The 25,829-nt window shown below is 38.6% G+C and overlaps 1 protein-coding gene across 2 annotated transcripts in view; it reads right to left on the bottom strand.

The window, feature by feature from the left end:
• The window catches only part of LOC124269166, a 44,179-nt gene that overhangs the window by 6,287 nt on the left and 12,063 nt on the right, over nucleotides 1-25,829 (bottom strand). Inside the window, exon 3 of one of the 2 annotated variants that reach the window (XM_046704189.1) lies at nucleotides 24,874-25,404. The exons of the other annotated variant lie outside the window; for it this stretch is intronic. Within the exon in view, the coding sequence (XP_046560145.1) occupies nucleotides 24,999-25,404 (406 nt within the window). The 3' untranslated portion in view covers nucleotides 24,874-24,998. Of the gene's footprint in view, nucleotides 1-24,873; nucleotides 25,405-25,829 lie in introns of those variants that run through there. 2 annotated transcript variants of the gene reach the window in all.

Here is a 25,829-nt window from a genome sequence, read left to right as displayed (position 1 = left end):
CACCGCTTATTAAACGAATTTGTAAATTTTGTAATTGCAATGCCACATAGAAAAGCCAACATATGTGACCAAAAATGTTTATATTGCATTTGTGTCGAGAATGATCAGTTGTTGCGTGTGACAGCCGGCTTTTTGTCAAGAACTGCGCAACTCAATATGTGGTAAGGACATGCTAAAAATAACATTAAACTACCGCCTGCCAAGATTGAACAAAGGAAAGGCAGTATTGTCACAAAGTAGGACAGAATATTGACACATCTGAAACGGTTAATAAGCAGCTCATTATTCTGACACCACATGTTGTGAGTGAGTGAGTTAATATTTACCTTCACATCGGCAATATTTCAGCCATATCGGGACGAGAACAATTAATAATTATATCATTGATCAATAAACTTAGAAAAAGAAAGCCTGTTGACGGAGAACAGTAAAACTACTAGTGTATTACAATGAATGCTCCCAGTTCCTACAGTGAAACATTCGCAGTCAATGAAAATAATTATTGTTATTTCAACAGAAGCAATGCATGTACTGTTTTAGTCCGTATTTCACTCGTGAGACATAAAACACTTCCAATAAATTTCGAGATGCAGAAATCATCACGGAAATGTACGGTTTCACGTGTGGCACATGAGATAAAGTGGCACCTATTGAAATGATTATAGAAACACTAGCCAAATCAGTGGGTTGCTTGTCATTATATTTCCTTAATCTCTGCAGGCGCTCGGTCTCATTAAGTACAATGTAGACAGACTTTATGGGTGACAACGTCTATATTTGGTGAGTACGACGTGTCGATGCAGATTCTTGTAACGTCATCGAGCAGCAAGGTAACGTGAAGTGGAGGTGAAGTATATATACTGAGTGTAACAAAGAAAACAACATAATTAACAACAATGGCTTGGCAGTAAGCTGATAAAGCCAGCGAGTTGACAAAGGGAAAGGCTTAGATGCCTGATGTACAAATGAAAGGGGTATTTTAGAATTGAGATGTTTATTCAGTTGATTCCGCTTGGTGGAGGGGTGCACCATAAGCGGGGGGAGTGAAATGCCATTTATGGTGGTATTTTGGCGTTTGATGTGAATGGCTTCGGTGAGTTTGCGTTTGAGTCCGTTTAATTGTTGGCAAGACTGGTGATGTCAGCCCAGTTTATGTATGCAGTCTTCGATGAGTGAGTGAGTGAGTAGTTGAAGATTTGTCCATGCTTGGTTGCATCTGTTCATCAGTGTGAGCATTTTAACGCACAATCGTTTTGGGTTTTTTCAACTGCTTGCGACAACTTCGGCCTCACAATAAGTACCAAGAAGACCGAAGTCAATGACCAGCCTCCTCCAGGTGTTCCATATACTGAAGCAAATATCGAGGTCAAGGGCACAATACTACCTGCAGTCGACAGCTTCACATATCTTGGCAGTTCCCTATCACGTTGTGTGGATATTGACGATGACGTCAACAAACCCATAGCAAAGGCCAGCGCTGCATTTGGGAGGCTGCGTCCTACTGTATGGGATAGAAGAGGTATCTCGGCCACAACTAAACTCAAAGTGTACACATAAATTTGACCGTTTTCTTCAAAATACGTCTACTTGCACTTGTGGCCATCATTATGAAGATGCCATTCATTTTCTATTTATCTGTCCAAATTTTAATACAATTCGATCGATGTGTTTCTATTACATAAATGGTGTTAATATTCAATCTGTACTATGTGGAAGTTACTCATATTCTGACGAAATCAATGAAAATATTGTAAAATCTGTACATGACAATTTTACCTTAACAAAACGATTTTTTACCTAATTGATTAATTATACTACTGTCTTTTTCATTAAGTCTTTTACTCCTCAAATGGTGTATTCTCTTGTCTGTAATGAGGAATGTATATAAAATGTTTCCCATCGCATTGTATTCGGAGAGGTATTTTTATAGGCTTATAGCCTGTTTACCAATCCGTTCATTTAATAATGAATAAATATTGTTTAAATCACTCAAAGTGTACAAAGCGGTGGTCCTCGCCACTCTGCTCTACGTTTCGCACCAAACGCCTCAGAAATATTCTCAATATCTCAATATCGCAAGAGAAGATCCCCGATACGGAAGTACTAGAGAGAGCCATTCTCCCCTCTATCCACACTCTGGCTGGCCATGTGTATCGGATGTCTGACACCAGAATTACGAAGCAACTCATCTATGGGGAATTAGCATCTGGCAAGAGAACAGTTGGAGGTCAGAGAAGACGGTTTCAAGACAGCTTGAAGGCATTGCTAAAGTCCTTGAACACAGACTGGTGGAACTGGGAAATAATTGCCCTAGACCGACCGCTCTGGCGTAGAACACTCAAGACTGGATGTACCATCTCAGAAGAGTCACGTACCCAATCTGCACAAGAAAAGCGTGCTGCACGAAAAGCTAGGACTGCAAGCACTTCAGCTACAGTAACTGAACTGAACTGTCCTATGTTAAAGTATGGGAGTTACGGTCACCTTAGCGCTAAGATCGCTTTATACAACGGCACCCTGAACTGTTATTCACTCAGGCTGCAAACTGCAGCATAAGAGGTACATAAATGATATTTACATCTATATACAACATGAAAAGTATATACAAACGGTGTGATAGGTGCAATGTACATCGAGCTAGTTACATATTAAGTTATTGAAATTATTTCTTAAATAAAGCCATAATTATTTTACAAAATATTGAGAGTTTTCTTAAAGTTCCTAGTTTCTTGGTGTTAAATAGGATATTCATTTTATACATATTTGGTCTCATATAATAATACTTCTGGATACATTTTTCTCTTTCTAATTCTAATTTGGGACATATAAATAAATAATGAAATTCGTCACCAATATCATTTAGGTTACACATAATACACTTTCTATCATTTACTTGGATTCGTCGCCATCTACCTGTCTCGATTGGAAGAAAATGATTTGAAGTTCGAATTTTTAACAAGTTATTGTAATGCAGAAAATTTAGGTATGGTTCAAAGTTGAGAGATGGATTTTTGATAATGCCATAAGTGGTTGCTTTGGAGGAGGTTTCAATTGTTGACATCCATGTTTGCTGATAAATATCTTTTAATTTACTTTTGATAACAGTTTTAAGCCAAAATATACTCTTAAAATTTTGGGATTTCCAGATAAAACTCAGTCCAAGATTGTCGAAAATTCTCTCAAGACAGATTATCCATTTATGTTCACACTTGCCAAATATATAATCGTTGAATATTAATTTATATATTAAGAGGCATAATTTTGATGATTTTCCGGTTAAAAGTTTAGCCCCAAAACATACCGTTCTGCTTTTGGTAACATTTACAAGTGGGAATCTACCAAACTCGCCATATAACATAAAGTTAGGTGTACTTTTCCTGAGTGATACTAAATATTCGAGAAAGCGTCGATGGACATTTTCAAAGCAAGAAGTATTTTCAAAACCCAAGACGGGGACTACAGATGTCCAACCTGTGGACGGTACTTCCGTGCCCGGATCGGATTGACCAGTCACCTCCGGACACACAAACTGTGAGTGAGTGAGTGAGTGCGTGCGTGCGTGCGTGAGCTATAATCTACCCAAGAGATGGAATCAAAATAGGTGTACAGTTACTGTTTATTCCGTCAGGCTTTGTTTTAACCATATTTTATTCATGAGAAAAGGATTGGGTACAAGTAATACAATTTAGAACACCCCAGACCCGATATTGGAACCTTTTAAACAGATATCATGTGTATGGCAAGAAAGGCACTCACGTTAATAGTGGTGCTCAGTCATAGGTATCACACCGCCATGTGTTTCTAATGATCTCAGTGCATCATGGTCGTACGCGCTAACGAACCCGATGTGACAGTTATATTACAGAACCATTGAAATACATGTTAAAGTAGTGTCAATCTTGTAGCACTTTATTTACCCATTACCAACCATTTACGCGTGTACTTAATATATGACAAACCTAACCCTGGTCATACGAGATTTCAAGGGTATTGAAATGCATGTCCTACAATCACAGCATTTACATATGTTACACATGCTAGAAATCACATGAAAACAATGGCCAAATTTACACATTTGTGAAATACATAATTTTATTTTACCACCCCTTTAAATGTGTGTAAATCTGACAGCCAGATGATACGTAGATTTCAAACGTTGTTCATATGGCCGCAGGATGAAACGTATATTTCCTAACGTTAGTACATTTGGGTAATACAGTCATTTTATGTGGTGAGTGTCTCCGAAAGAATGGCGATTACCACGCTGACAGGTGTCATCAATTCAGCATGTTTTGGTGCACGCCGTTTGTGTATACGGTGAAATACCCAAGAAAATCGTTTCACCCGTTTTCGCAATGGTCATTTAATAACCTTTCAGGACAAAAGGAGGACGGGGTTGATGTGACCCGTGAAGATCCGGGTTAGAATTGATTTTCAGTAACCCATGCATGTCGTAAGAGGCGACTAAGGGGATCGGGTGGTCAGGCTCGTTGAATTGGTTGACACATGTCATCGTATCTTATTTGCGTAGATCGATGCTCATGATGTTAATCATTGGATTGACTGGCCCAGACACGATTATTTGCAGACCGCCGCCATATAGCCGGAATATTGCTGAGTGCGGCGTACAACTAAACTCACTCACTCACTCAATTTGTTGCGATCAATTTTGTTCACTTTGTTGTTTTTATCTTGGTTTTATGATATAGTGCTTTTGTGTCTTGACATGTATGAATATATTGTTACCCCCCGCTGCGCGTTTAGCGCGAAGCGGGGGATATAGTATTAGGCTCCGTCCATCTGTCCGTACGTACGTACGAATTGGAATATCTTAAGAACCGTTCACTAGATTCTTTTCATATTTGGTACCTAGTTTCATCACAGTATAAGAAAGGTCCAACTCAGGTTTGGTGACCTTGACCTTCATTTCAAGGTCACAAGGGGACTTTAACATTTTACCTGCATGTTAAGCTATATCAAGAACCGTTCACTGGATTTTCTTCATATTCAATAACAAGCTTTCTAGGGAAGGCGCAGGGCCCAGTCGATTTTGGTGACCTTCACTTAATTTTCAAGGTCACAGAGACACTTTGAAGATTTCAGCATTTAACCTATATGTTATGCTTGTCAGCGAGATACTTCAAGGACCATTCACTGGAGTTTCTTCATATTCAATAACAAGCTTTCTAGGGAAGGCGCGGGGCCCAGTCGATTTTGGTGACCTTCACTTTATTTTCAAGGTCACAGAGACACTTTGAAGATTTCAGCATGTTAAATTGCATGTTAAGATAGTCAGCAAGATATCGCAAACAATATTCACTGGATTGTCTTCATATTTGACACCAAGCTTCATCTAGGGAAGGCCCAGGGCCCAGTCAATTTTGGTGACCTTCACATAATCTTTAGGGTCACGACGACACTTTGAAGATTTCAGCATGTTAACCTGAATTGTCAGCAAGATATTTTAGGAAAGGGTTCACTGGATTTTCTTCATAGACTTTTAAGACTTCTCTGGAATGTTTTTCAATAAGCAATTTCTTTAGTTCTAGTTTTGCATATTTCATACACTATGACATTCATGTCAAGGTCAAAGTCAGTCTTGAAAATATGTGTGTGTTTGAACAACTAAAGAGCCAGATATCAAGAATGGTTGATTAGTCATGTTTTTGTTGACATTTAACTTCATCTTAAACTTTCATTACTTTATAAGTTTGATTTGATAATTTGCGGCGGGGGATTATGTCACCTTGGTGACAATGCTTGTTTTGTTTGCTTTTCATTTTGAAATAAAACCTTGCGGTTTTATCTCACTTTTAGTCTTTATTGCCTTTATATCATTATTCGAGGGTCACAATTCTGCCTTACGGGCGACCCGAAGTCTGTTATGAACTATTAACCCTACGCGTTATATTTATTGATTGTAAATTACTAATTTACTACCTATTATATGAGACGGTACAGTACCATTCACTGAAGGGCTGTCTTGTAAACCAAGTTACATTTACTTAGATCACCAGTCTGACGTGACATGGCCGATTATAACCCAGTTCTTCGCGGTAGACAGCATATGAAACAAGGTTTCTAGTGTATGGGGCTATTTGTACATTTACAATCCATGTACATTTTCTTTAAATTCGTTGTATCCAATATCCAGCGACAACTACAATAAGTCCCCACTATACCGCAATAATCAGCCAGCCCCGAAGAATACACACGATCATTATCCGCCATTCACAAACGCCTTTCTCAGACACGAACCTGGTAAATATACTCGTCGTTTGTATTCATCCCGGCCTTGAACCCTCCATGATATGTCTCAGTGAGCAGGTGACATCCAATGCTTGTGTAAAGGTTATCTCTGTAACGGGCCAATGCACACCATGAACAGGACCATACAATTGGAGTTGGGTGTCGTCTCAGAACGCCGACCTTTCGATTTTCCACTAGTCTCAGGACGCCGACCTGCGGTTTCCTTTGATGGTTAGTTTCTGATTAAGCGTAACTAGGGTTACGGATAATCTACTCTCGATGTTTTGATAAGGTGAACTAGGTGAACATATATCGCAGTGGAACGCAATGGAACCACCACAACTCAGATGGGCCAAGAACCAACAACCGACTGGATGACATCCGTCACCAGCTTGTGGAGTTGTACACAAGTGATTCCGTGTAAATTAGTCGAATCGATAATGATTAAAATGTCAGGCAAAGAGGTCTCACGAAGAGACGATTGTTTGGACATGTTACAGGGATGTGTGGAGTTTACATATATATGTGGAGTTTAAATATACAACCAGGTTCTTCTACCAGTTCAAGTGGAGGTGACAGGCGATGACAAATTCCAGCTCCATGTACACAGACATGCGCTCATCAACAGGTATTCGTAAAGAGTCTATATCTAATATTTGGACTGCAGGGTATTATACTGCAATACGCATTTCAAACTGTACGTGAAGTACAGGGAAGTTTTGTAACTATCCCTACGGTTTAAAGGTCACATGCGACCAAAAAATCAAACATAATTAAAACACAATTATCACTTATTCATGACATATAATATACATTGCTGGTTATGAAAAAACATATAAACAAAATTATAAGCGTACAATCACAAATCAAAAGTGCAATATTTTGTACTTGGGTTTACTTCCCAAGAAACGAAGCAGCGGGGATAACGAACCCAGTCAGAGCGGGTGGGTGCGCACTCAAGTGTAACGGCTGGTTCATTTGCAGATGCCCTCACGGCTAATTGTGTGTGTATATATAGAGATGTTGGGTTTTGTAAATACATGCTCATTTTTTGTGTATAACATTTTACAATCAACAAACATCATAACATGTCATGTGTAAAAGTATCACACCTGCCTGTCTGTGTAATTAAATAATGTGACAGAGACCGAACTCGGGCCATAAATCAATGCGTTTTGTTTATGGTGTATAGCCTGATAGGTGTTAACGGTCACATGCAACCAAAAATCAAACATAATTAAAACACAATTATCACTTATTCATGACATATAATATACATTGCTGGTTATGAAAAAACATAAAAACAAACTTATAAGCATACAATCGCAAATCAAAAGTGCAATATTTTGTACTTGGGTTTACTTCCAAAGAAACGAAGCAGCCGGGATTCCGAACCCAGTCAGAGCGGGTGGGTGTGCACTCAAGTGTAACGGCTGGTTCATTTGCAGATGCCCTCACGGCTCATTGTGTGTGTATATATAGAATGTTGGGTTTTGTAAATACATGTAAATGCTCATTTTTTTGTGTATAACATTTTGCAATCAACAGACATCATAACATGTCATGTGTAAAAGTATCACACCTGCCTGTCTGTGTAATTAAATAATGTGACGGAGACCGAACTCGGGCCATAAATCAATGCGTTTTGTTTATGGTGCATAGCCTGATAGGTGTTAAGTTCAAATTGCATGTGGTCAGTGATTGAATATTGTCATTAGCAGACAGGCAGGCAGACACATCGGTGCCAATAAAACAGACATTGACTTTTGTCTGTGACAACGACATATCTATATCACAGTTAGAAATTCTGTCAACGCTAAATAATGACATTGCTTTTAAGTATCGAACTGAGAAAGTGACTCGGTAAGAAGAACGTGTGGTAAAAATAGACAAATGAAATTATATAAACAGTTAAATCGGTAATCTATTGTAATAACATATAAAAACCTCGCGCCTGTGAAATATCAACAAAACAGTAGAAAAATAGCTCACACCAAAGCCTTCACCGAATATTCACCGGACAACCCGCTTCCAAGCTCCGCGAACCTATTTCACTGCGCATGTGCTATGAGCGCAGCCCAGCAGTTGAAACCACTTCAATTCCCCTCCAAGCGCTGGGGGAAAGTTATGAATCGTTTGAACTACGATTTCGCGCGGGATTTTTCATCGCGCTATTTATCAACTTTATAAGTTGAATTTGCATTTCTGATGATTTGTTTCGGTAAGTCCATACCGAAAGGTATCAGAATCTGCAAAGTTGTGTTTTACGTTGCATGTGACCTTTAAGTTATAATTAAAATCTACACAGATTTTCATTCACCACTGACATTTCCTTTGCAAATCGTTGGTTTACTTTACATGCTATAAACTGTTTGAAAAAGAAAATTGAATTCCGAACTATCGGACCAAGACTGCTTTTTCAGAATAGAAACATTTTTTCAGCGCCTTACTGTGTATTAAGTAGAATCTGTGTGTACCTTAGCTCCCAATATGTACATATTGCAATACGGCTACCTCTATCCAAATACATTGCAATACAATCCATTTGTCAAAATACAACCCTATCTATCACATTGGAATTTAAATCTGTTTTTTCACTATAAGTCATGAATTTGTACAAAACGTTAGAACTCGTATTCGCTGTAATTGTATCTCATTATATCCAAGTGACTTATACAGTCAGTGAAACTGTTTCCTAAATGGTCAGTCAGTTAGTTGAGAGTAAGTTGTACCTACCCGGGAAGATCCGGGTTAGAATTGATCTTCAGCAACCCATGCTTGTCGTAAGAGGCGACGAACGGGATCGGGTGGTCAGGCTCGCTGACTTAGTTGACACATGTCATCGTATCCCAACTGCGTAGATTGATGCTCATGCTGTTGATTACTAGATTGTCTGGTTCAGACTCGATTATTTACAGACAACCGCCATATAGCTGGAATATTACTGAGTCCACGAATGTATAATAATTCTATCTTTCAAACAGGCAAGTTCAGACAAGCGGACAGGAACCCAGTCTGTTATTCATATTTATTTAGAAGTGTTCATTTAAACTATTAACTTCTACCTTAGAGACTTGTGCAAGTCAAAGGACGCCAGTCTGTTATTCATATTGTTTAGAAATTATCATTTAAACTATTATTTTTTAATTGGTCTTTAGTAACCCAGGTTACCTTAATGACTTACGATCACCTTAGTGCTTTGTGAAAGGAGGCCCTGGCCTTGCTACAAGGCTGTACTGAACGCTGAGCCCATGGATGTATATTAATTGTATCCTTCGAAGAGGCAAGCCTAGATACGCGGACAGTAGACTACTACAGTCCTTGCTACTTGAAGTCGATCCAGGAAACATCCCGGTTGGTCTAGAAGCCAGACCCCCAAAATGGTGAAAATGTGGTGCAGTTCTGGCGACCGAATGGAATGTGATTTTTCACAATCAGGAATGATTTGGCTTTGATTTAAAGCCGGTTGTCATCAGCTACCGTGCGTGACTACCGTGTAGGGGCCCTTTTAGGGTGCAACATGTCATGTCAGTTATGGCAATATTTTAACCGATAACTGGATGGTTTAGTTTAATAACTCTGGTTTGGTTTGACCGATTTTCATAACAAAAATAGTTTTGGAATGCTCAGACCATGATTTAAAATTGTGGACAATAATATGACATATATGCTCATCGCAAAAATATTTTGGTAAGGTCAAAGGTCAGTTTTAATAGAAAGGGCATTTGATGAGAAAATGTGAGTTGAACTTTACAAATTAAAGGTAATTTTTCCAAAATTATGTGTTTCTGATTCAGCTATATCATTTGAAGATCATATATACCTTTGGTTTGCATTGTATTCATGAAAATCATTACAAGGGAATAAAGGTTGGTACTTTGTATTTAGATCAGCAAAACATAAGATAATTTCAGTTCCATGCTTTACAAAGTATCAACAATACTAAATATGTCGAAGATATTGTTGAACTATCATACAAATTTGCGTTTATTGACATTCTAACAGAAACAACAATTCAGCTGATGTCAGAAGGAAATATGTTTTGATAAGTGTCAGTATTGCACTGACATGCTGTGAAACCCTTAAAGCTGATGGATAATAATACGACATCCTAATGGAAGGTTTACAATTGACATCATGGTGTTCCATTTTTTCTGTTAACAATGTGAAATATTACGACTTTGATTTTATTTATTTATTTTACACCGGCAATCATTGATACATTGTAAAAGATATAACACACTCATCAGAAAGGCGTTATGGTATCTTACCACCAAATATACACACAGTCATGTCATCATAACACAAGCAACATTACCTTCATATCAATTCGTATTTATTGTTCTTAATAGTCATAGAGTATTCCCAGTTGACATGTTAGTCAATGTCAACATTGTCAAGATCACGGGAACATGTTTCATGTCCACATCCACATGCCGAAGCACACAACAGGTTCAACCTCTTGCAGTTACACCTTCCTGTACATTGGCGTTTACATGCACAGTTATGAAGTTGAAGAAGGTCCACTGAAACCATTTAGTCTTAACTTATTTGCAACCTTATCACAGAGGAACAGAGGAATATTTGATGAAGATCTATTACGAAAGAACCGTACTGCTTTTAATACAAAATAGTAAGTGCCTAGTTTTGTGGACAACTCAAAAAGAAATTCCTACACAATATTCATATAAACATCTTGCTTCTACTGTAAAGTTCATAAAAATATGCATACCTCGGTTTTAGTAATATGTAATGATATACACAAAAGAGTTACACATAGCATGGTCATGACACTATAAGCATCGATCTTCACAAGTGGGATCCGATGGCATGCATCAAACAAGTAGGTGAGAACGACCACCCGATCACATTAGTTCGCTCTTACAACATGGGTTGCTGAAAATCAATTTTGACCCAATTAACATATTTGTGAACCTGTCAGAATGGTTAATGAATAAATGCGTAGTCAGTATCATGATATCTATTGTAGATCATTCCAAATGCTATTACTGACAACAGAATGTATGTCGCCAATATCTTTTCTGGTCTCTAGATAAGTCGTACCTCAGAGAGCCAATTGTCAAGCTGCATTTAATTAATATCAGCTATTCGGTACACGCACAGAAGTTGGTATATACGTTGACAGACGCTTTAGAATTATATTTTTCGCGGAAAACCTTGAATTGTGTATACATATTGACAGTATTGAGTGACCTCGTCTAGATGGATACTAAAAGACCAACTGTCGTTCCATTCCCGATTTCAGTATGTCGCATGACTACGTTGTCCTTCAAGCAGAGAGTGAATGAACTGACAATAGTTATCGCATCATGGAATTGGCTCACGTGAATCACTATCTTCATCAGCTAATGAAGGTCGACAGTACAACGTCAGTTCTAACATATTGACAGACCTCACCTAGATGAACATTACCAAGTCAGCTGTAGTCAACTGCATTGTTCCAACAGATATAACGAAGCCACCAGCTGTGATCAGCAGAGTGTGTTTCAAATGAAGGACATCTCCTGCTTGCCCAGATCTATATATTTAGTTTCCGAAATACGTATGCTAATATTACTAGGATTAAGGTTTTTAAATGCGTTTCCCTCCTTGTAAGAACCACATTCGCTCTGTATCGCTGGGACCTTACACATGCCAGTAGTCTGTCTCATACTCCAAATTTTCGGCCCAACCCCTTCTGTAATGCGATAGTCCAAATTGAAGCCAGTCTAGTTCTGAATCTCCGAACTCACTGGGGCTAATTCAGTATATACGGAGTTATATATTGCTATCAAAATTTCCTATTTTCAGAGGCTTCCGCTTGGTATAACGTGCCAGGATCCTGTAATGTGTGTGTGTGTGTGTGTGTGTGCGTGCGTGCGTGTGTGTTTGTGTGTGTCCTGATTGGTGAAATGCCACACAACTACATCGTAATCACTATATTTATTCATGGGTAAATTTTCATAATGTTTGCACTGTAAACTGATCAACATGTAGATGCTTGATGGGCATTTAGAAGTTGGAAGATAACATAACAACGTATGGCATGGATTTACAACTTCTTTATTATTTACAACACAACGTTTCTAGGCTGCTTCTTAGTAGCCGAGAAACGTTGTGTATTTATGTTAATGAATATTTGCTTGATATTTTATGGAATATGGAAAGGTTAATCCAAGTACATTGTATGTACGATTGCTTGTGCGATCTCTTAATCGGGATCATTATTTTCTTCAATTATCCATGGGGTAGTGGAAATAGAGGAAAGATGGGAGGTATATGTTCAAGGCGTTAATGCGTTGATACGTCCAGACATCCAGATAACCTGCAGCGATCCTTGAAATACTAAATCAATACATTTGAAAACAAGCTTACCTAAAAGAACTTTGAAAGGTAAAACAACACTGGAAAGTACCTGTGAGCAATGCAGTTTTAAGCAGGTTCCGATCACAAGTATTTTTACAGATGTTTTGTTTTTGATTGAATGAATCAAGAACTGCGCTGTATAATGCATGGATGAGAAACATGTTGCAAACTGTAATGTTGTTGTCAGTGAACTCCCAATAAACCAGGAGAGAGTAATAACATATTGCATAGCCTAAACAACTATCAAACCTCAATGTGAATAACACAATATGAACCCAGATTTTCTGTGACCATTTTGTTTTAGTACTGGTAACATGAGCATATAAAAAGTGTTCAAATACATACCCTTGATATCCGGAATGATGCACAAGGTTTTAAGCCATGAAAACATTTGAAAACTTGCAAATTTACAAATGTTTTCCCACCTAAGGAAATATTCATATTTCGAACCAAAGTAAACTTAGAAAAGAGTCGGAAATTACATCACCTATATTACAATCAAAAGGAATGTATTGGGAATACTGTGTATTTCAGAGGTATATGACGGGTGTGTATATTTGGTGGTAAGATACCATAACGCCTTTCTGATCAGTGTGTCATATCTTTTGCCGGTGTAAAATAAATAAAGAAAACCAAAGTCGTAATATTTCACATTGTAAACAGAAAAAATGGAACACCATAATGTCACTTGTAAACCTTTCATTAGGATGTCATATTATTATTCATCAACTTTAAGGGTTTCACAGCATGTCATTGCAGCTGGAGCGTGAAGTGACACATATATAAACAATATTGACACTTCTGACATCAGTTGAATTGTTGTGTTTCATGCATACAGTGCCAACCAAAGATATGTATGATCTTCAAATGATATAGCTGAATTATAAAAACATAATTTTGGAAAAATTAACTTAAATTTGTAAAATTGATAAAGTTGCAAATAAGTTAAGACTAAATGGTTTCCGTGGACCTTCTTCAACTTCATAACTGTGCATGTAAAAGTCAATGTACAGGAAGGTGTCAAAGAGGTTGAACCTGTTGTGTACTTCGGCATGTGGATGTGGACTTGAATTATGTTCCCGTGATCTTGACATTGTTGGCATTGGCTAACATGTCAACTAGGAAAACACTATGACTATTAGGAACAATAGACACGAATTGATATGAAGGAAATGTTGCTTGTGTTATGATGACATGGCTGACTCATCATTCTTTGATGAGCAAAGAAAGACATCTGGAATAATAGAATTTTACATTTAAGAGCTTTCTGTTATGTTGTGTGATTTTAGAGATAGTCCAACAGTATCTTCGACATATTTGGTATCGTTGACTATGTAAAGCATGGAGCTGTTACTGTTGAACAGACATTATATAATATTTTGCTGATCTCAATACAAAGTACCAACTTTTGTTTCCTTGTAATGTTTTTTCATGCATACACTGCAAACCAAAGGTATATATGATCTTCAAATGATATAGCTGAATTAGAAAAACATAATTTTGAAAACAATTACCTTTGATTTGTAAAGTTCAACACACAATGGTGTGTCCGGAACTGTTGACGAGGTTGGACGGCACATGATATTATACAGGTGCCATAGCCTCTGTGAGCGCTGTTATGCATATTTCTATTAAAACTGACCTTTGATCTTACCAAAATATTTTTGCGATGAACATATATGTTATATTATTGTCCACAATTTTAAATCATGATCTGAGCTTTCCAAAACTACTATTTTTATGAAAATCGGTCAAACCAAACCAAAGTTATTAAATTAAACCACCCAGTAATAGGTTAAAATATTGCCATAACTGACATGACATGTTGCACCTTAAAAGGGCCTCTGTACGGTAGTCACGCGCGGTAGCTGATGACAACCGGCTTTAAATCAAAGCTAAATCATCTTGATTATGAAAAATCACATCCCGTTTGGTCGCCAGAACTGCACCACATTTTCACCATTTTGGGGGTCTGGCTTCTAGACCAGGTGACTAATCAATGGAAATAGCTACATGTGTGCTCAAGTTATGACGTGATAACAAGCCATTAATGAGAGAAGGAGTATTGCATATAGTAACGACAAAACTTGCCGCGTCTCATTCTGGTCACGTTAGATAACTGCAGTTGTATTCTTTGCCTCCTTTCACAAAGCACTAAGGCGATCGTAAGTCACTAAGGTAACCTTAGTGCGATGTTAAAGAATGGGAGTTAAGGTTAACCTCAGTAAAGGCTGCTTCGTGAAAGGAGCCCCGGGTCTGTAGGTGGTCACTACAGAGGGCTATATAAATACCCGTGGCTCCTTTCTCGAAGCAATCTTTACTACGGTTAACCTTAACTCCAATTCTTTAACATTGTTTACCTTAGTGACTTACGACCACCTTGGTGCTTTGTGAACGGAGGCCCTCATCGGCAGGTTTACTCTTGTTACGATGCGTTCAGATAATCAATAAACTTGATGTCCTTTTAAATTATCAATGACAAGATCAAAGTATTTGTTTCTTTGTTGTTTACCGACACACTCAGCAATTGTTAAGCTACATGGCGGCGGCCTGCAAATAGTCAAGTCTGGACAAGACAGTCGAGCGATTGATTTGTATCTTTCTTGTGTAACACCACCTTTAGCAATTTTCACGAGACGTTTTATGTACATGTTGAAAACCCATCATTGCAAAAATGCAGGGGGTGCTTAATAAAGTTAGGATACCCACGGTCAAAGAGAACAGGATCGATTAATCCTCTCTCACCGAAATCAGAGTCAAATTTCTGCCAACAGTTCATCAGGCAACAGGAGAACGAGTAAGGTACCATGCGATGGGATTGGTTGGTTGATTTGTTGTTTTACGCCGCACTCAGCAATATTCCAGGGACATGGCGCCGGTCTGTAAATAATCGAATCTCGACTAGACAACCCAGTGATCAACAGCATGAGCATCGATCTACGCAACTGTGATACGATGGCATGTGTCAACCAAGTCAGCGAGCCTGACTACCCGATCCCGTTAGTCGCCTATTACGGCAAGCATGGGTTGCTGAAGACCAGTTCTCACATATTTGGCGCTGGATCGTTCATGGTGTCCGGTGACAAAGCCAAGTTCGAGTGAACCCTTCTCCACATTGTACATGAAAGGGTCAGAAAAATACTGAGGGTACAACACAGCCGAAATCCTTTGTTAAGGCGTTTCGCAGACGCTTTGTCATGCAGGGCGGTCCCGCCAGAGGTCACTGTACATAAATCAAAGCCCATCACGATGAACCGAACCCACATACGTAGAATAGCATGACAGGCAATGACAGGCACCTTTTCCATACCACTTACCCCACCACCCACCCACCACCCCACCACCCAACCTCCTACCCAGCTCACCCATGTAACCCCAATCCCCATCCCCTGCCCCATAAAACACTCCTTGTACTAATCTGGGACATGGTAGAGTAGTCTGTCTCACAGTCCCTGAACCACATTATTTTCCCTACTGCCAAGCCCTCTCTGTAGTGCTAAAGCCCTAAATAAAGCAAGTCTCTCTAGTCTCCTTGAGCCTCAATTTAAATGGGCTTGTTTGTTACTATCAAAATTATATATATTCAGAGACTAAGCATTCGATTAGACGTGTTTTTACTCCCAAGAATATGTAGCTCACTGATGGTATTCTGGAGTTGGGTGGGGTGGGAAGGGGATAGAATATCACAAGTAATTCTATTCTGCACGAGGCCCACGCATTTATTTACCTATGCATCGTGTGGTTGCATATTTCCAGTCAAACGAGTTTACCGTGTCGGGGTATTGCGTAGTGGTAAGGAATTGCACCCAACACGCCATACAAAAGGACCAAAACAAGTTAACAGTTCAAACGTGAAGACGGTGTCACTGACCCGTAAATCTGACAGCGGAAATGAGGAATTGCATCATTAACACTCTACTCTAGACAAAATAGACGAGTACAAGCAGGGCAGACATGAATCCTCCCAGTGTGGTTGGGCGTGTTGATACATGTGAGCTCGAAGTGTCCACAGTTCTCCATGATTACACCTGAATATGACAAAACACTTAGGGAATATGACCTGCACCCACTGCCCTAGATCGTGCTGTACCTGGCTATCAGTAAACTCACCTGACAGCATGACTCACATATTTCATAGTAGTAGCGGAGGTGGACCTCCACAAGTCTCTAAAGTAGAAAATAATAGTTTAAATGATAATTTTTTAAAAAGGAAAATAAATAACAGACTGGGTAATATCCGCTTATCTACACTTGCCTCTTCGAAGGCTAGAATTACTATACATCCGTGGGCTCAGCATTCAGTACAGCCTTTGAGCAAGGCTACAGGGGAGTGGCGATAAAAGCTGCTGTGTGTTATGTTTTGGGGAGGGGGGTGAGTTTGAAAGCACAAATAAGTTCACAAGATCGCTTTGACAAACATGTATGGTCAGACAATCATCAAATAATATTTCCCATTTATAACAACCATCACGTTTACTATTTTCATATGTAAGGTTGTCATAGGATAACTTTGAAACTTTAAATAATTTCACAAGATCACTTTGACAAACATTCATGTTCAGATTGTATTTAGGTAGAGTTCTACTAATTCTGATATATTTGCCTAGAATTCAGGTACAACATGAACATTTATCATGTAACATTTATTTTTCATTTACATTTACATATATAAGTACATGTGTATTCTATTTGTCACTGACCCAAAGAATGAGAGACATCTATCAACAAACATGGCTTGAATCAATCTATCTATCCTCTAAATGTCTGTGAAAATCTGAAATATGCCAAGAATATTATGTATCAAAAATCACTGTAAAGAAATTCCGTGTAGCTTTATCCCGTTTTCGCTGCTCATCGCAAGATTTGTTTGTTGAAACTGGGCGTTATATTAATATCCCTCGTAATTATAAAATGTGCAACCTCTGTAACGCTAATGCTGCCTATGAAAACCTTAAAAAGAAATATTAAACATCCTACTGTTATTCCCATCCAAATTAAATAAAAATGACTATATTATTAACAAATGAAAATGCTATTGAATTACAGAACCTGTCAATGAATATCTATTTTGCATTAATGCATAGAAAATCTGCTTTAAATTTGTAATCTTTACATATTTGACATATGCTGTTCGGATGTTCAGTTGTAAGCATGGGGTGGGACGGGGCGTGCGGGCTGGATTTGGGGTGGGTTGCCATGGTGCCGGTGTCATAGAGTTAGAAAATTCCCTATACTTCAAAGCTGCATATGCATACATGTGTTTTACTGTTATGTACGATTTTATCTGTGATAGTGTCTCGTAGGCCATATAGCCGGATGGTATACTTCTTAGCTGTTTTATCTGTGTGACACTTTTTTAGCAATATATACCATGTGACACTTAAATAAAATATTATCTTATCTTATCTTATCTGTAAATATTGATCAGCTTTATGTACTAATCGTTAAGACTATATGTCCGGAGAGAGAAGTATACACAATGATAACACGCACTCTGAGAAAACTGTTTCATAAATGTTTAGTCATTTCTGCATGATCAAGTCTTTCAAAGCTGCGAGGTTATTTCAAGTTCAGATAGTCAACAATGTAGATTGGCAGCATTTGTAAGATTTGTTTTAAGAAGAGACCGTTGAACGTGCGGTCATATATCACGAACTCTGAGAGCATCAGTGGTATAAATATCCGCGAAGGTCCGGGTTAGAATATTGTTCTTCAGTAACCCATGCTTGTCGTAAAATGCGACTAACAGGGTCGGGTGGTGAGGCTCGCTGACTTAGTTGGCTACCTCCCCTCCCCTCAAGTGTACCGAGGTATCATAGGCGGATCCAGAGGGGGGTGCAGGGTGCGCCCCCCCCCCCCCCCTCTTGTGCTGAAAGTTTGTTAAATGACCACTGAAACTCGGGTGAAAATGAAGTGTGCGCCCCTCCTTTTCTCAATAGTGTGCAACACCACACACCCCCCCACCCCTTCTCAAAAGCTGTATCCGCCCCTGGGTATAAATAGCGTCACTGTGAACAAATCTGCTCAAGACACAAAGAAATGTTTGTTCAGTTCATTCCTGACCCACGACACACCAGAAGTCGTGACTACGACAATATCAATGTATTGCGTGTAGAGAAGTGGTCATATTTTAACGGCGCAAACAATGAACAGGCCATATATCTCAGTCCAAAAGGGTGGACGCCAATAACAGGCACCCTGGCTGTAGATACCGTGACCCGTGTTATACAGAACGTTGTCATTATATATAGTTGCCTGATCCAGTGATTTATGTTGATCGTGTGAAGACTGTGTACAATGTGCTTAACCTGGAACCTGCTGAACTGCTCCCTTCCCATTGTGTGTGTCTTTGCCAGAGTCATTCAAAGCATGGACAATAAAACATATCAAATCTTGGATATCTAGGGACCTTCCATTGTGTGTGTCTTTGCCAGAGTCATTCAAAGGATGGACAATAAAACATAGCAAATCTAAGAATTCTAGGGACCTTCCATTGTGTGGGTGTTACAGTGTGGCATTGAATGATTCTCTCTTCAAGCTTCCAAGCGTGTGAACTGCTTAACGGCATCCGGGCTAAAGATATCATTCAGTTAGAGAATGCTCAACGGCAATTTGCCAGCGTCACTCAAGGCTTAGACCATAAATCATCAACTGATTCAACCAGAGCCAGTCTAGTAATGTGGTTACTAACATGATACATAGATGTACTAACAGATACAGCCCTCTACTCCTCGGGAGACTGTGCACAAACTCATGTCATCGGGGGGTGGGGATGGGAGGTGTGGAGAGATTGATGATTTGTATGGCAAAGTATTACAATGTGAATGAACCCCCTAAAGTTTGTGTATAAAGTAAGTCAAACTCCCCTACCAGGTACATGTGTACAAAATTGATGATGGTAACTTGGTGGTAACTTGGTTTATAAGGCCCGTAAGTAGGTCACAGCACGCGAGACCTTATTAGTTCCGGTGACAAACAACGTTTCATACCTTTTCGAACGGCCTACGATGACCTGTGTCATCCAGACCAGCGAGCCTGAGCACCCGCAGCCGTTAGTCGCCTCTTACGACAAGCATGGGTTACTGAAGATCAGTTCTAACCCCGATCTTCACGGGGTCCTTTTACAGTGTGAGTATCATAAACATGAATGAAACGCGTTTTTATCCACCCTCATTGACAAACTGGACGTTGAAAGTTATGTTCAAATTGCGCGAAAATGGTATGCTTGCACTATTTATTGATTCAGCTCAAACACTATCTGGAATTGTAAGCAAAATTACATGAGAAAGGGCATCGTTATTATTCTGTCAATATCTCTATCACCTGAAAAATGTAACTACCCCATCTGATGTGCAGGAATAGCTGGCATTTGTGCATAGGTGATATAGAATATATATCCATACAGTTTGTGTTACAAGGGCTCATACTTATATTTATGTACATACTAGCATCAAGTATTTACTCGGAGTGACATCTGGCATTTTAATACACAATGTCACTCAGAACATGGTCAAATATAACAATTGTTATATTTGGGATTACACTTTCCCAGTAATAGGTGCCTGACTCTGAGGGTGTGGGTTCGAATCCCGTATGGGACTCAACCCAACAAAAAGTCTAGAATCGGTACTTCACTGAGAAAGTGTAATCCCAAATATAACATGGGTTGCATCAGGGATGTTGTAAATCTTCGGATGTAAATTCTGAAGGGAAAAACAAAATTGATCCATTCAGGCATTAGGGAGAGGCTGGTGAGGTTGCTGTGAACACACACCAGTAAATGCATCCTGCGTAAGGATATCACTACTTTCGGCCCCATGAGCATTCATCCACGCATGATCTTGTTCCCTGTAAAACAAGTGTCGAGCGGCCGAAATCGGTGTTACATGTATCAGGGAGACTATATGTGATAGTTCTAAACTTTCTGTTTTTGAGGGGTCTGTGACAGTGTCAGTTAACATTCTGTCAATGCCCATGCCATTCCACACATGCAATAAGACATCTGAATTAGTTACTAATGTAAAAAAATGTCTCAAAGTAGATTTTTAAAAAAAAGGACAGCTGATGTTAACACATGTGTTCTACCGATAGTTTTGCGTTCTTTAACATGTTTGGGGAGTGATGGCCATGGTGTATCATTTATTCTTTCATTCATTCACATATGTATTTCTTTCTTTTGTTCTTTTTCTTTATTTCTTTCATTCATTCACATATAATTCTTGCTCTTAATTCATTCATTCATTCATTCATTCATTCATTGTAAAATTCCGACTGATACAGTACACTGGCTGAAGTACTGTTAAACGCAGCCGAAGTTGCGCTGGGAACGAACCAATTAAGTCACTGTGTGCGTTGGAGCATGACGACGCACACGTTAGTTTGTACAAATGGTAAAGAAAGCAAGCGAGTGACATATCCCTGTTGTAGAGTATCCCTGCATGTATTGAATTTCACCCTAAATACCGTAACAAGCAGAGAAGAACAGGTGGACGATCAAAACCTGAAGAACTTCTCTTACAGTGAATCAGGTAAAGTCAAGTGGCTGACCGTGTTTGAAAAGGAATATCTTTCGTAAGCGTTACTCTTTTTCTTATAAACAACATAATTTTCACATGGAAACGTAATTAATAATTATCTGACGTTATTTTCGTAAGATTCAACACCAAGTACTAAATATCGAGTGAATGATATATTTTATTTTCCCATCAAAAATAAACAGATGCAAATATAATCAGAAAGATTGTGTACTTGATGGCAATGGTTCAGTCAGTAAATCTACTAACATGGACATTCTGCAGTCAGTCCACTTCATTGTCAAAAGCAAGAGATTTGAGCTATTCATATAAAAAAGTATCACTGCACTATTGTGTGGAGACACAATGCCATTTAGAAAGTGATCAGGCACCCTATTGACAGTACACAAAGTCAGCCAACTAACCCACTCAGCCACCGCGGCTTCCACGGAGAAAATGTAATCCCAAATGTAACATAATATATTTTGTTTTTCCACAAGCACCACTGACTTCAAAATATTGGCTTCAGCCTTCCTACATTTCATCTGTGCTATTGTACACAACGTTCAGCACGAACCTATAGAATGTCTACAATCTGTCCGTTGTGAACGTATTACGTGGAGAGGTATTAACTGAAGCAAGTTTGCTTTATTGATTTATCCTGCTTCAGAAATGGAAATTATGTTTAAAGAGCTTTCTGTAAAATGAGAATATCACTCCACGATTTTGCTATAAACAGGAAAAGGTGTGAGAATGGTGTAAGTCACTTAGATACAATTTGTCCACATTGTTATTGTGGTAGGGAAGATGAGCTTCATGTATTACTTGTTTGTAGTAAATATTCATGTCTAAGGACTAGATTTTTGCCAAACCATTCTGTCATTGCTATTCATAGTGTGATAAATTTGTTAAATAGTACAAATATGAACGTTATTAAATCTGTTGCATTATATCTTAAAAATGTATTTAATATCAGGTCCCACACGTGACTCAGTTGTATTCTGTCGTGTTGTTGTACAATAGACCATGAGGCCAGAGTACTGAATAAACCACTTGAATTATGTTTAAACAATCGGGGTCTTCTCATGTACCCACCACCTATTGTTCTCGGTGGGCAAATCACTGAAGCGGAATTATCCTCAAGACAATAGATGCCTCTGATATTTTGATCCCTTTTCAGCTTCCTGTTCTAGGGAAAAGAATGCTGGAGATAGCCAATACGGCAATTGTTACTGCAGCTATAAGACCAAAATACATGTGATGGATGTTTTGTTTATTTCCTTGGTTGTTTTTGTCATTTTGTTTGATTATTATATAATATATTTTATTACCCTTAAAAGTCAAATGGATTGGGCAACTGATTTCCTACTTAGAGGGGCGGTGGAGTAGCCTAGTGGCTAAGGCGTTCGCTCGTCACGCCGAAAACCCGGGTTCGATTCCCCACATGGGCACAATGTGTTGCGTTCATTTTCTGGTGTCCCCCGCCGTGATATTGCTGGAATATTGCTAAAAGCGGCGTAAAACTAAACTCACTCACTCACTCACTCCTACTTAGAATGCCCTTACCGTGAAAATATATGCAGGCAGAGGACATATGTGTCATAAAAGAACACTGAAACACATGACAGCCACATAAAGTGCTATACACCCATGGAATTAATAACAATATATGTAAACATTAATAGAATGATAAATTACAAACACAAGTGCTGTCATGAATAAAATTCATCTGGTGAGTGGTTAAAAATGGTACATCAACTATAATTACACGTGTTGTATGAGCATAAATTGTTCGAAATAGAAATTTCACACGATCATTTTTGTCACACTTTTGAAATATGTCATGTAATAATGAGCATGAATTATCAGAATTGTTTGGATCACCAGTTGACCGCCAAAATAATATATTGGCATATAATGTAGTGTTGCTCAATGCCTACTTATATATAACGTGAAATATAACGTTTCTAACGAACTCTATGGCATAATATTTGTCATTTATGTAACATGTAACCGGTAAGGCTCGGTTGATTTTCAGTTGGTTATTTTGCAGGCAGAGGGACCTCTAAAATAGAACGTAGAGATTGAACGTGTTATTTTGAAGACAGTAGGGCCCCTAAGCACAGACATAGATCTACATAGTTACGTTGTAGGCAGAGGGACCTCTAAGATAGGACGTAGAGATTGAACGTGTTATTTTGTAGACAGTGGGGCTCCTAGCCACAGACATAGATCTACAGGGTTACTTTGTAGACAGAGGGACCTCAAAAATAGGAGATAGAGATTGAACGTGTTATTTTGTAGACAGTGAGGCGTCTAATCGCGAACATAGATCTAGAGGGTTACTCTGTAGCTTGTGGGACCACTCAAAAAGGAGATAGATATTGAACGTGTCGTTCTTTAGACAGTTAGGCGTCTAATCAAGGAAACAGATCAACGAGGTTACTTTGTAGCTAGTGGAACTTATATAGTACTGTCGGAAATGCTAGAAAAATGCTTTTTGACTAATATTTAAAATTCAGAGGTGTTACAGTTACTTAAATAACAAATAACACTTCAAGAAACATCTACCTAATGTAGACCGAGGGAATAAATTTTGAGACATGCTCTAAACTGTGTTTTTACTGATGAAAATACCAAAAAACTTAGAAAAATAAGGGGTAGTTGGACGTTATTTGAAACAAACATTAACTGCCTGTGTTACGTCATCAGCATGCACGGTATCGACAGGTGAAATTGACACCTGAGCACACGCTCGGGCAAGGGGTCATATCAATAGATGTTTTCTGCAAAATGTTGAATATGTGTACGTATAGTATACGTATTGGTTATGTAAGGGATCATTTGTGTATGTGTATTTGTTTTGAAATAAACATACGAATTACTGTACATTGGAAAGAATCCTATCACTTGTGTTATCTTATCGATTGATTGTAGAAATGTGCAACGTTTTAATAAATGTTTTGCATGTCAACAGTATAGTTCATTGAAAAAATATGTATGTAGTTCGGTCAGTTTAATCTAGTTGGCCAAAGATATATTATATATATTTTTCTTTTCATAAAGTTTGTAGACCGCCCGTCTAAGCACTCCCTTGTCAAAGTTGTCAAGGATGGTTTTACGTCCCGGTTTTGCATATGAGACGGTCCCTGTCTTGTCTGATTTGTTTACAATATTGTAAACTTGTTGGTAAGACATGCCAACAGCTCTACAAGTTCTGTAATAAACCCTCTCTACACTAATGAAAGGTTTACCTCTGTCTTTTTTAAGCAGAAAAAACCTATAAACCTTTGCAACAATCGACTGCAAATCGTTGGCCATAGTGGACGCTGTGAAAAAGATGTGCATGCATGACGGGAAACTTATTATTCAAGACTTAACATTTATATCAATATTTCTTCAATAAAGAAAACGACAATTAAGTAAAGTAACACAAACATTCAACATTTATTTGTTTAGGAAAAACGTTAATTCATATTTTTTCACCACCTGTATTATTAGCATAAATGTAAAGACTATTTCAGATTTCTGTTGTTAAACTCTGAATAAATCTTAAGTTGCTGTTTTGGTACCAAATTCTCTTCTGTAAACTGCCCTTGAAATGCATGGGAATGTTAAATCGATTGAAATATAAAATTAGGTAGACAATTGGCGAGTTGATATATTGACAACATAGTACATTTATCACCTTTATAAAGATATTAAGGCTAAAAAGCATTTTTCTAGCATTTCCGACAGTACTTTAAGATTGGACGGAGACACTGGAAAGTCCGCTGATGGCAGCGTATAAACACACTTTGGAGTATAAAGATTGCCCGCAAAAGTTCACATGATTACATCCTCATCAAAAGAACCAAGGATTCAGCAGCATCAGTACACAGGCTGTATCAGGTTCTTGTCTCCAAAGTAGATGTACCTGAAGACCTCCCCAGCAACGCATTTCCACATCCGAATCTCCGTGGCATTGAGTTTTGTCCCAAGACTTTGCCTCTTTGATGTTCCTATCCAAGTAGGAACGACAAAGTTGGACTTCTCCCAGTCAAAAGGTCCCGGGCCATACATGGATTCATCCGTGTTCGGCAGAGTCAATGAGGTGGATTCAATATGGAGAAGAGTCTCGGGCTGGTTGAGAGGCACCTTCGTGTCCTGTTTACTGTTACCGTTCGATGTTGCAATTCCTCTGTACCAGAGTTTGAGAAATTCAGCCCAGGGTTTAGCGACTATAATGCTTGTGCTAAGCTTGCCAGGTGCTTCGTATCCCATAGTTACGTTGTACCTGGAAGTGGTATAGCAGTTAGTCATTGACAGAATCGCTTTTATTTAACATGGAATTTAAGATGCTAACACCAGAAACTAAGCAGAGTCGATGTCCGACAATGCAAGGTCCACTGTGCGCGAAACGCAAAAAGTGGTGAAAACTATATGAATAGGATCAATGAAAATCAGCCATGACACCGGGTGTCCCCCAAAAGGGTAAAGATGCAACCAGTAGAACAGGCGATAATAAAGGATAAAGAAATTATCCACTTCAGGTCGATATTATGGTCCTGTATTTTTTAAATAACATGATCAATTGCCATGTCCTCTATTTGTACATGCTGTTCACACCTCTATCGGAAATTGCAGACAAAAGCAATCAATATCTGATCGGGAACACCAGAAGTTCGTGAATAGGAGAATCATATCCTGACGCACTTAGTT

Source organism: Haliotis rubra, unplaced genomic scaffold (assembly GCF_003918875.1).
Source record: "Haliotis rubra isolate DU_JTF1 unplaced genomic scaffold, ASM391887v1 Scf1010, whole genome shotgun sequence".
NCBI classification, from domain to species: domain Eukaryota; kingdom Metazoa; phylum Mollusca; class Gastropoda; order Lepetellida; family Haliotidae; genus Haliotis; species Haliotis rubra.
Note: the sequence above shows the minus strand (reverse complement) of the source record. Positions and strands in the feature narration are given on the sequence as shown.